The sequence below is a fragment of the Eubalaena glacialis genome, chromosome 12 (assembly GCF_028564815.1).
Source record: "Eubalaena glacialis isolate mEubGla1 chromosome 12, mEubGla1.1.hap2.+ XY, whole genome shotgun sequence".
Taxonomy (NCBI): Eukaryota; Metazoa; Chordata; class Mammalia; order Artiodactyla; family Balaenidae; genus Eubalaena; species Eubalaena glacialis.
The window spans coordinates 7,840,978-7,853,291 of NC_083727.1; the positions used below are offsets into that span (position 1 = coordinate 7,840,978).

General features: G+C 50.4%; 1 protein-coding gene across 1 annotated transcript in view; it reads right to left on the reverse strand.

Annotated features, from left to right (window-relative positions):
* IGF2R (insulin like growth factor 2 receptor) overlaps nt 1–12,314 on the reverse strand; it is a 110,312-nt gene that overhangs the window by 47,426 nt on the left and 50,572 nt on the right. Inside the window, exons 12-20 of the mRNA XM_061207284.1 lie at nt 9,860–10,000; nt 8,606–8,746; nt 7,396–7,533; nt 6,665–6,812; nt 5,984–6,161; nt 5,205–5,320; nt 4,589–4,757; nt 2,859–3,038; nt 432–533 (exon numbers count right to left, since the gene is read on the reverse strand). Of these exons, the coding sequence (XP_061063267.1) occupies nt 432–533; nt 2,859–3,038; nt 4,589–4,757; nt 5,205–5,320; nt 5,984–6,161; nt 6,665–6,812; nt 7,396–7,533; nt 8,606–8,746; nt 9,860–10,000 (1,313 nt within the window). The remainder of the gene's footprint in view (nt 1–431; nt 534–2,858; nt 3,039–4,588; nt 4,758–5,204; nt 5,321–5,983; nt 6,162–6,664; nt 6,813–7,395; nt 7,534–8,605; nt 8,747–9,859; nt 10,001–12,314) is intronic.

The window sequence follows — 12,314 nt, forward strand, 5'->3', positions numbered from 1 at the left end:
GCCATAAGCCCAGCACTGCGGCGGGCACAGGGCTGCAGCAGGGATGTGGCTGGAAGCAGAGCATTAAAACCTTAAACGTCACGTTAAACCACACGGGCTGTGTCCGATAGACGATGGGGCAAGTTTTAGGCATGGTCGTGCTATTTAAGCACCCATCTCTGCGGTGACGGAGAGCCCAGAGCCACTGCCACGCTGAAGGGACAGTGATGTGGGGAAAAAGGAAGGAACCCAGAGGAAAACTGAAGGTCCTGGTTCTCATCCCAGCACTGGGAGCCGGGGCTGAGGGAGAGGAACGCGGGATGACTTCCAGATGCCTGCTGTCCAGGCGGAGGAAATGCAGACGCCGTGAGGGATTAAGACGCACAAGGGGAGGGGTGCAGAGCTGGGAGACCCGGATGGGAATGGCCAGAGGTCCCGGACTGCACCCGTACCTGGTCTGTGTCTGTCGTTACTTGGACAGGACAGGCAGCCTCCGTGTTCCACAGGAAGCTGACCACACACTCCCAGCTGAGAGAAAATATGGGATGGGTGTTCTGAAAGGACAAATCCGGGATAAAAGTCAATATGAGAAAATGGAACTCGCTCTAACCAAAAGAATACTTGCCTGATAAATAAAAAGAGCTAAAATCTATGGATTATCATGGGACAGTGCTAGGCTAGGTGCTTCACGTGCCTTATCTAACTACAACTTAATGTCCTCAGCATTCCTACTAAGGAGATGTTCTCTCTTACGCCCGGATGCTGGGAAATTCACCTGAGGTCACGCCAGGAGTCAATGGTAGAACTGGGACCCAAACTGAGGTCTGAGTCCAGTCCACGCTGTTGAAAACCGTTCTACACCCAAATGCAGAACAAGAACCAGAGCCAAAGGTCCCGGTGCACACGATCACAGCCTCGCAAGCGCAGACACAGGCGAGACTGACCTATGGGGCGAGGGGTCGGGTCGCGGCGCGGGGATGGACCGGGAAGGGGCACGAGGAGGCTCCCGGGCTCTACTTGCAGCTGTGGGTCTAGTTACACGGGAACGCTCATCCCGCTATGAGTCACTGACTATCTGGGCACTCTCCTGGGTGTGTTTTCAATAACAAGTGTGATGAGCATTCCTCAACTGAGCCTCAGGACAACCTCTACCCGCCCTCTGTGTACAGATGAGCAAATGGAGGCACCGAGGAGGTGAGACGCCCGCCCAGACGCACAGGTGAAGGAGACGCTAGGCTGTCCCGCACGCCTCACCCACCAAGCGCCCTCTGATCTGAAGTCCACACCCTCTCAGCCGCAGCATCACCAACAGTAAACTAAACACACACCCATCCCTCTGTCTCACCACGCGGCTGTGAAAAGTCCTGGGACTGCGGAACTCCCCGGGACATGACCCTCACTCAGTGTTTCCTGGGCCCGTGAAATGCGCCACCCCCTGCACCACTGCTGAGGGATACAGTAACAACGTGCAGTCGCTCTGAAAACTGAAAAACACTGTCCAAATAGGATGTCACAGGAAAGCTGAAAAAATAAGGGTCCGAGAGAACTTCCTGGAACTGTCCAGTATCTCCGTGGCAACGAGACACCAGAGAGGGGAAGCTGAGTGCGATGAGGCCCAGGGAGGGGACGCCCGGACGTGCCCAGGAGGAGGCGAGGGCCGGGCTGGGCAGCCAGCATTCCTTCCTGGGACGGAGAGCAGAAATCGGGAAGCCGACTCCGGCTTATCAGAGTGTGTGTTTACAGCTCAGTTATGCGACACTTTCCTTGCACAACTCAGGCTGTGCTCAGCCAGCTAACATTTTCCTTCCCTTATCAGAGTGACCTTAAGCTCTAAAGACATTATCTCTTGGGAAAAACTCGTGTGCTGGCAAAGGACAGAGAAAACTTGGCGTCTGCAGGACGCCTAGTATGTAAGTGACCGAGGCCCCCTGCCTGCAGAGAGGAGTGGACACACCGGGCCGGGTTCTTGTCTACGAAGTGAGAGGACACTGTAGCAGACCCTTAAAAAGTGTAACCAGCCCTTGGAAATAATCTGTTTGATAATAAACATGAGCTCTTTATTATTCCCACTCAGTGTTATCTAAGAGTTTGGCATTTATTCAAAAAAACACGTGACCCAGGTATAAATGTAAGGCTCCAGGTTAAAAAAAAAAAAAAAATTAAGTTTAGAATAACAAAGTTCTGGAAATGGACACTGGTGATGCGTGCCCAGCACTGAAAATGTACTTAATGCCACTGAACTGTACATCTAAAAATGGCTAAAATGGTAAATCTTATGTTATACATCTTCCACCACATGGTTTTTAAAAAACCAATGGGGACTATCCCCAATGACCCCGGAGCATTTTTATTTGGAGTTTTCTCTTCTGTTCTGCCCTGGCCGAGGAACTCGGGCCCAAATGCAATCTCCATCACCTTCTCCATTTCCCAGCCTTGATTTTTCATCCCTGCTTTTCTGACATATTACACACACCTCCCTCCGTGTTCATCCACTGGCCTGAGCTGCACCCAGCCTCAGTCTCCTCATCTATGAAGTCTGCTGTTTGGACTGAACCGTCTCTAAGACCTATTCTGCAGCCGTGATCCTCAGATCACCGACTCACAGGAACTAACAGGCAGGGCGGCATCTGCACCACTCAGAGAAAAAACTCAAGTCTACAGAAGACCATACAGTGTATGTCACAAACCAGCAGTAAGAGATCAGGCTTAACATTGAGAAAGGACAGCCACGAAAGCACCATTACCGTGCTCCTTGCCTCCTTGAGTTTGTATCACATGCTGACCTGAAGCAGAATTAAGATCAACCTTTGTCCCTGTGAAGAGACACAGAGGAACCCAAAGCAACCAAGGTCATAGGTGACGAGCAGCACCTTCCTTACCAGGCTGCCCCTGGAACAGACGAGGTGGATCCTGGTGGTGTAGGTGGTCCGTCTCCCATCGCTGGTGGTACAGGCCGAGCCATTCACATACTCCAGAAGGAGGCTGCCGCTGTCCTCCACCATGGGGCCCGTCTTCGCCACCCCCAAGTTGCTGATGGAGACGGCTTCAGAAAATGAACCCTGCAAACACGCGCGTCCATTATGTTTCCCTCTGAAGAGAAAACAACTGATTTCCTCATTACTAACACAGTGGATTCTCATTATTCACAGTAGCTGTGTTCTATAAACTCGCCACAAATGCTGAATTAGTGAATACAGAACCACCGTTCGGACACAGAGGGGAAACACAGTCAGCCCTCCATATCCACAGGTTCTACCTCTGCAGGTTCAACCAACTTCAGATCGAAAATATTCAGGGGAAAGAAATTCCAGAAAAAGCAAAACTTAAATTTGCCATCAGCATCTATTAACATAGCATTTACACTGTGTTAAGTATTATAAGTAACCTAGAGGGAACTATAGAGTGAGGATGTGTGTAGGTGATGTGCAAATACTGCGACACTGTATATAAAGGTCTCGGGCATCCTTAGATGTTGGTATCTGCCGAGATCCTGGAACCAATCCTCTCCCCACACACCAAAAGGGACGACTGGAGGTACCTATATGTACACTTATGTCACACAGACTGTGATCTTGAAACCTCAAGATCCTGGTAGATTCTATTTTCTTTATTTTACAAAAGAGAAAACGAGGTTCAGACATGCTAAGTGACTTATCCAAGGCCGCCCCACTAACGGGCATCGCAGGAAGGACTCAAACCCCGCCCACCCGGCCAGGAGCCAGGAGCTTCTGGCACCGCACTGCCCACCCCTCGGGTCTCCACCCTCTGGCCGTCTGGGTAGGAGAGCCGAGACGAGAACGCAGAGCCACGTCAGGCCACTCTGCGCACGTCCACGGAAGACTGTGAAAGCGCCCGGTACTGATTTGGAGTTACAAATAAACATGAGCAAGTAGACAACTTCGCAGACACAGAATCTGTGACTAACGAGGACTGACAGTCCTTTGAGGCCGTTGCTCCGACAAAGAGCACGCGCGCGTACGTACACGTGTACACACCACGGGGCGCTCACCCTGAACCACCAGAGAGCGCTCGCCAGCTTCCTTTAAAACACCTCCAAGCTGCCGCGTAACAGAAGCCAGGAAAGTACATTCCCGACATGCTATTTTTAAAGAAGCACACATACATCTTTATTTTAAGATGCACCATGTACACGGAGCCCAGGGAAACATACCAAAGCTCCGGCAGTGACTGCATTCCATCGGATGACAAAGTGCAGCTTGCACCCTGGCGAGAGCTAACACTTGGATCCAGTTCATCCACGGCAACTCTACCGAGCAGGTGGCCCCCTAATTAGTCCAGAAGTAAGAGCCTCCGGAAGCAAAAACTATTCTTTTCAGATTTCTGCAGCTCACCCAGAGACACTTCCTCTGCCGAGTACTGTGAGCAGAGGAGGTCCCCGACACCCAGGCTTTTTTAAATTTTAAATCTGAACAATGACTCGAATACGATCACATCTGTGGGGGGCAGGGGAATTCACCCCGAGGCCCCTCTCCCACTCAGAGGGCTTCTCGGCAGCAGCCAGGCCTGCTTAGACCTGAAAGTCCCCAACAGCCCCATCCACCACCAAGTCCTACCAAGTCCTGGGCTCAGGAGGGGACGGCAGACTCACTTGGTCGTTTTGGTACTTCATCTGGCAAGCGGACGCGTACCGATCGCAGCCCGGCACTGGGTTCAGAGGTCGACACACGTTTATGTAGTACTTCCTCCACGTGCTGTGTGCCCCGGCATTGTCCAGGGCATACCAGTTTCCTCCATGACCGCCCTCGGATTTTGCTAGACTGAAATTTCAAAGGGAAATGCATGCTTTTCAAGCTGACAGATTTCGGCCGTACGATTCATTTCTAAGCAGTTACAGAAATACAGAAGGAAATGTGCCCCGCCCACCAAACTACCAAAGCCGGCACACCTGTGTTCTCGACCTCACTAAATGCAGTCCCCGGCACACCTGGAACTGGCCCCGCACCTCTGCACTGACAGGCATTGCTTTAAATGATGCAGCGAAGAAGACTGAGGCTTTGCTGGGCGAAGACTGGTCTATCTCGCACAGGCTACAGGACCATTAGCAGAATTCATCCTGCTTAAAGCTCCCCACCTCGGTCCTGTACCCAGAACTAACCTGATTCCCTATCATCGGCTCAGTTACATACTCACCAGCAGGGTCTAATGGACCTCAGTCAGCCCCATCTAGACTGGGGCCAGGCCAAGGGCAGGCCGACGCGCCTCACCTGGAGAGATCGTACTGCTCCATCGTGGAGGGGTCGGTCCCCACACACTCCAGGGGCTCCTCCGGGCAGGCGTAACTGCTGTACCACCGGAAGTTGTAGGTAGAGTTATCTTCTTCCTAATCTCAGGACAAGGACAGACATGGGAGGGGTGGCAGAAAAGAGTAATCATTACACAAAGCCAGCATTTCTAAAAAGACGGGGCATTTTTTTCTAAATAAAAACCACAGGAAAGTTAATTTACTTTGCCCATCCCCTCTCATTTTATTAAAAGGAAGACTGCCCAGCAATAAATTAAGATGGAAATCTATCCTCTGTTAAACGGGAATAAGGGATGGTTTTGATGCTTTTCTGTGTTTTGTACCCAAAACCAACAGTGTCATGGGCTGTGACTGAGGTGTACAGCCCACTGAAGCAACAGCTCAGAAAATGAGTACTGCCCGTGTCCTCTGGCAAATCTAAAAGGATTAATTAAAATCATAGGAGATGATGATTTACCCAGGAAACCAGACTAATAATAGCTCTCCTTCTAAATAAAGGTCCCACGACAGGCTCCTGTATAAGTCCTGGGGAGCCAGACAACTTGATGGTTTATCCCCAGGGACCATCCCAGATCCTACGTCACCTACGACAGAATCTTGTCTCGCTCCAGAAAACTCACAAGCCCTGTCTTGACCACATTTTTCCTCTTCCCCTGCCTTTACAAGACTGACGTTCTCTCCCTCCCTGCCCCCGTCGCTCTGCAGACACACACACGGGCACACACACAGCACAATTCCTACCTGATATTCAGGGAGACCCACTCCAGCGTCTCGATCACAGAGAAAGGTGAGCAGCGTGGCTCTTGGCGTGTGCTTTTCATTATTATAGGGTGTGCCATCTTTGTAGTTCAGCTGGATCATCCCGTCATAATATGAAAGCTTAGCATTACTGCGTCCCAAGTTCCAAGACTTCCCACCACTAAAACAAATAAACAAACGTCTCTCAAAAAAGATACCAAGACCAAAAGCTCTGTGATGCTGCGATGCTGAAGGAAGCGCTGGGGACAGTGTAGGGGGTGGCAGTGCCGCGACCGCGGTTAGGATCTCAGCGCAGCAGCGGCGCGAGGGCAATCCCACCCCACACCAGACCCAAATCCACGCTCAGCACTGCTGGTTTAAGGCACAAGTCCCTGGACTAACACAATACTGAAAGGAGAAGCATGTACATAAATCCATCTAACAACTGAGAAGTGCCGACTACACAGAAGTGAGGCGCTGCACGAATCCACTTCCTGTCCTGCCCCTTCTCTGGGAAACGAAAACTCCCAGCAGCATCCTCTGGTTTTCAGTCCAGGTCTTCCCAGAGTTTACACACTCGTCATAAAGCAAAGATGTCAGCAGACAACACACCTACTCCAGAATAAAATACCTGTGAGCACAAGATACCTAACGGAAGAACGGGAACTGGAAACCGTCACTTGCCTTTTTGACACCTGACAGGCTCCCGAGCCCAGCTGGCAGGAGTCCACGGACACCGCACCACACACGTTGATGTAAAACTCGTACTTCTCCGTCTCAACCTTATAGGCACCATGCTTCTTTGTGAGAGGCGACAAGTCAAAAGAAAACCCTAAGAAAGAATCAAGACCATCCCGGGTCAGTGAGACCACAGTGAAGAAGAGCCCCCTGAGCTCCAGGCCTCCAGGAGAAGCTCGTGGCCAGGCCTGCCCCACAGCTGGGACAGGAGCGACCAGGGCCGCCATCACCAACATTTTCCCTTGGAGACGGGTCCCCCGTCACCACGCCCCTTCTGCTGCATCCACCGAAGACCCGAGTCAGAGCCCAGAATTCCCGGGTGAATAAACAACCAGTGTGTTCAAAGGGGATGACCACAATACAATGGCCGTGAAAATTCAACGGCGGTGGGTTTCTTGCGCAGAAATTCATGCGAAAAAGCCTTTTCAAACATGATTTATTTCCTGTGCTCCTCAGGCTTTGCAATCAGCAAACCTACCTCGACTTTGAATGTGACAGGTTTTTCATTATCTCAGATAAGCCTCAAACACCAGATTTTCAGAGTTTTGGTCAAACAGTATTAATAGAATTCTAACACAGATTATCTCTGAAACACTCATAGAAAATGTTAAGAACAAAACACAAACAAGCTAAGCAGGTGCAGGTGAGCCTGCCCCACAAGGCGCTCGGACACACACCTGCCTGGGAGTCGAAGACGGTGCAGTTGTCCCCCTCGGTCCTGGACAGCACGCAGGCCGCTGCCGTGTACCACTCAAACTCGTAGAAGCAACCATCCGCCCCAGAAGTTCTCAGCACTGGGGCACTTTCTAAATCACCTGCCAATGGGGAAGAAAGACCCATCACTGATCCGGTCTCAAAAAGCTTCCCTTGTTCTAAATACACTCCTACAAATGCCGATCTGACGCCCCTAGAATGGTCAAACCTTCGGAGACAGAAAGGACAAGGCTAGGGGCCAGGGCTGGGGGGGAGTCCGTGTTTAATGGGGACAGAGCGTCAGTTTGGGAGGACGAGAAAGTTCTGGAGATGGATGGTGGTGTAAACGTACTTAAGGTACAAAGTAAATGTAAGGTGCTTAATGCCACTGAACTGTGCACTCAAAAATGATTAAAATGGTGAATTGCATGTTACCTATATTTTATCACAAATAAAATGATAAATCTTATATTATGTATATTTTACAATTTTAAAAAATTTAAAAAACAAAACAAAAAACTGTCCTGGTCCTTGAACTTATCCCACAGCTGGGAATTAATCCAAAGGAAATTTTCCAACAAGAGGTAGAAGAGGATATGTCACAGCACAATCACCAACACTGGAAACATGCTATTAGCCCAACAATGGGGAAAATGCTTAAAAATAGTAAAACCAAGCCATTAGCAACAAGGAAGCCCCTAAAAATTATAAACACAACAGTGAAACATAAAAGAGTCTTCACAAAATACTATGTTTTGAGGAACATAAAATTGTGTGGATCTATATAGACCTTGACCCTGAAAAACAAGGCGCATTTTGTGTATCGACGCTGAGATCACAGACAGCGTTTTCAAGCACGTGTGACGCTCCCCCTTTGCAGGAAGTGGAGCGGCCTCCACGTCAGCCTGCACCAGGCCTCAGGAAGAGGAAGCCGTGCCAGGAGCGTAAGTCATCTGGAAAACTGCAGCACGACCCCCCTGGACACCATATGGTTTCTCCATCGCTGCGCGGGGCTGGGGCTGGGGCTGGGGATCAAGTCCAATGGACCAACACTAATGCTTCTGGAGCCTCGGTGCTCGGCCCTAGCCCGCTCTGCCTCGTCACCTAGGCAGGGGCCGGCGGCAAACCGAAAACTAAAGAATGCGGCTGCCGCTGGGGAAGCCCACGAAGGCACCACCCGTTTGTAACATGTACCTGGCTTGCACACGAGTGTTATATTTGTGTTTATTTTCGTGCTGCCACACTCATCACCATCTGAGTAAGAGAGCTGAATGTGTCCTTTCTCTCTCGTGGGAGAAGAAAGAAATTTGCCCAGATTTTTACTTCCGTCCTTATCTGGAAAAGAGAAAGCAAAGTGAAAAAAACAGGAGACGTGATTAAAAATGATAATGACACACACGAAGAGGTACCAAAAATGAGCCGAGACCCCGCAGGTGTTCAGAGGGTCAGTGGGTTTCTCTTGAGTGACAAGTTTGACAGGGCAGTGGCAGCCACACTGAGGACCCCAAGGGCACCTTCAGGCTTAGGAGGAAAGTACGAGAGTGAATAAACAACGTCCTCTGAGGGCACAAGAGGCAGAAAGGCAAGAACGCACATTACACCACCCCGGAAAATAACACTGTTCTCCCATTTGCGGGGCCCTCAGCTCTCCTGAGACACAAGGCCTGTCGAAACCGAGGGGGCAGCATTTGTCCCATGACCAAAGCAGAAACTAATTAAACTTGTTCAGCCAGCCAAGCACGTGACCACTTAATTCTTGGTTCAGTTGACTTTTACTGAAGGTCTGTCTCAAGTCCTTCTCAAATAAAGGCAGGGACATGGCTGGACCTGCTTTTAAAAGACACACCACCAATTCTGAATCCTGGGATAATTCCTAAAATCCAACCTGGGTTCACAATCCCTTATCTAATGCTTGTAACAGATTCCAATTACTCTCACTGCCTGTCGTTTTCCAGGTGAGTCTTAAATGACAAACAACTAATATGCTACAAACACTTACATCCAATTGAGAAGTCGCAACCAACACAGTTACAGCAAAAGGAACCCAAGGGGTCCAGTGCTCTCACACGAGGCTACGAGAGTCCACTGGCCTGAAGCCGTAACGCCTGAACAATTCCAGGCAGTAAGGTTGTTACAAAATCAAAATCAGTTTTACACGAGCACTGGCAATGCTCCTCCACAGGTGACGGAGTGAAAAGATAACCAAGTTCCCCCCACCCGCTTCTTCCTGTTTCCAGTGAGCCCACGTCAGAAGGCTTCAGCCAACTTCAAGACACCCGAATGCACCAGTTCCCTACATTTGAGTCATTAAACTCTTTTCTTCACCATCCTTTATATGCTGAACCCAGAGAAAGGAGGCTGAGATAAACCACAGGAAGAACTTCTGATTCACTCCAACCTGGATGCAGCCGGGCTCCGCGTTACCTACAGGCACAGGGCACCACTCACCCACAGCGCACACGGCCGCATCCTCGGGGCAGCCCCTCGCCTGGCCCTTCTGCAGGACCCTGTGGCAGATGTTAATGAAGAAATGCTTCTTTTCTGGTTCCCTCTGGCTGCCATCCACGGCTTCCCAATTCTGTTCCAGTTCTGTAACCAAAAAAAAAAAAAAGAGTCTTCCAGCCTAAGGCAGTGATTATTTCTCTGTGAGTCACACCATAAATGGTGATTAAGCGGAAGGTAAAGGCCTGCGGCTGCTAGATGTCAGGCACTCACGTTTCTGGACCCAGCAGGCTGAGGGCACACAAACTCAGCGAGAATCTCAAGCCTGTCTTGAATGTGACGGAAACAAGCCAGCCCCGAACAACTCCTCAGAAGAGGAGGCTTAACGGGGGGGGGGGGGGGCAGAGGATTAAACAGCAAAATTCCCCCAAGCCCCAAAGTCTGAAATCAGAAACTGAAAAGCAAAGCCAGACGCCAGCCCGGACTTGAGATGCCACTGGTGACGCATCTGCCTCCAGACCACAGATAAGGCAGACCCGGCCCACGGCTTAGTGCTCAGTGCCCTTGGAAGATAAACAAGATACGTGTGGTCCCTTAACTCAAAGTGTTCACGACTCAGTGGTGCATGAACAGAAGAAAATCCGTGGAAGGCAGAAGGAGCACAGGCTGACAGCAGACAGCAAGTCAAAGGCGGACCATCCCCCAAACAGCCCCCAAAGGCATCACTGAGAGCCGTGTGGGAAGGAGGACACACAGACAGTGAGGACGCTCCTTGTGCGGACTGGAGACTTGGGTTTAAAAGGAAAATCCCACATCAGTGGTAACACAGTCACTACACACCGGTGTCAGTAACCGGGAAGGACTCACGGCCGACCACGCACTGAACAAGGACAAACGCTGTTCTGAAAGCTTTGGCTGGGCTGCAGAGGGCTGAAGAGCGTCAGGCAGGAGGACTTTTTTAAACTATCAGGGAAGGATGTGCGCTCTCACCTCACAGCTTCCTTAGATACGTGGGTGCAAACGCTACACAAGTAACCTGGGTCCCAGAGGACCAGAGAGGTGGCCGAAGTCAGCTGAGTACGAATGCATCTCTGCATCCTCGCAGATCCTAGGATCTGAAACCACCACTCAGTTTACTGTAAGAAAATTGGGGGGTGGGGGTGTAACTTGCTCAAGTAAATACAGCTGGATGCGGCGGAACGGGCCTCAAACCCGGGTCTGAGCGGAGGTGAGAGCTCTTCCCACTCGGCAGACAGAAAACCAGCCTCTTGACCAGCACACAGACTGTAACCACGGCACCAGCCCCATGGCTCAAAGGTGCTGAACCAGGAAAGCACCGAGACGGTTATTCCCTGGGCAATTCGCTGCCCGAGAGCATCTATAGTGGGGCTCGTGTTCAAAGGAGAGCCTTCCAGCACCCCACGAAGGAGGAATTCTCCTTCTAATATGATACTTTCCCAAGCAGCTGGGACTCTGAACACGTGAGTAATCGTTCCAATACTAGCTGGTGACTATGTGACTTCAGGCCATTCTCCCTGTCTCGTGTATTATTCCACTTTACAGAGGCAACTTGCTTCTATCTATGCCCAATTCCAGGGCTGCTAAAAGGGTGAAACTAGAAGTCCCCACCTAGATCTGGTTATCCCTGTTGGGTGACCCCATGCTTATTGTTCAGTCTTCTGTGCCCCCTGCTAAATTCCAAGGCCCAGGGGGCAGGGGTCGTGCTCGCCAGGTTTGCTGCCGTATCCCCGGCACCTCGTCCAGACCCCGCCAGTAACAAACGCTCCGCAAGCCTTGGTTCACAAGACAAATAAATTAACCTCGACTCACCATGAGCCAGGCCCCTGTGACAGGTCCCACATCCCTCCTCCTTTCAGCCTCACAAAAGAATCTGAGGTTGGTCAGGGAATGCAAATCCTGATTTCAAGACGGGAAAGAGGCAGTAAGATGGGGCGGGGGGGACGACACACACCTGTCACCCCAGGTGTGCAACCCTCTGGGCCTCATAGTCTCTGTGTTAAGTGGGAACACTGCCTGCTTGAAGGCTGTTGTAAAAGCTTAAACTCTTTTTAACTGAGCTATGACTGACACATGACACTGCATCGGTTTTAGGTGTACAATACGATTTGATGTATGTATATACTGCACCACGACTGCCTCAGTAAGTGCAGTTAACAACCATTATTACCACACAGAGGTACCAATTTTCGCGGGGATGATGTGACAGCTTTTAAGATCTACCCTCTTAGCAACAAGAGTTTAAAAAAAAATTTTTTTTTTCTAATCACAAAGCACAGGGCCTGGCACACAGAAGGCACTTGGCCGTTTTAACTGAACTACGATAAGATGAGCCCAAGATATTCCAAGTAGAAAGCAGTAACGCCGACCTCAAATTCAGATATCTCGCCTCCTGATTCAGTGTCATTTCTGATAATTCATACTGCTCCGTGAGAAGCGGGGA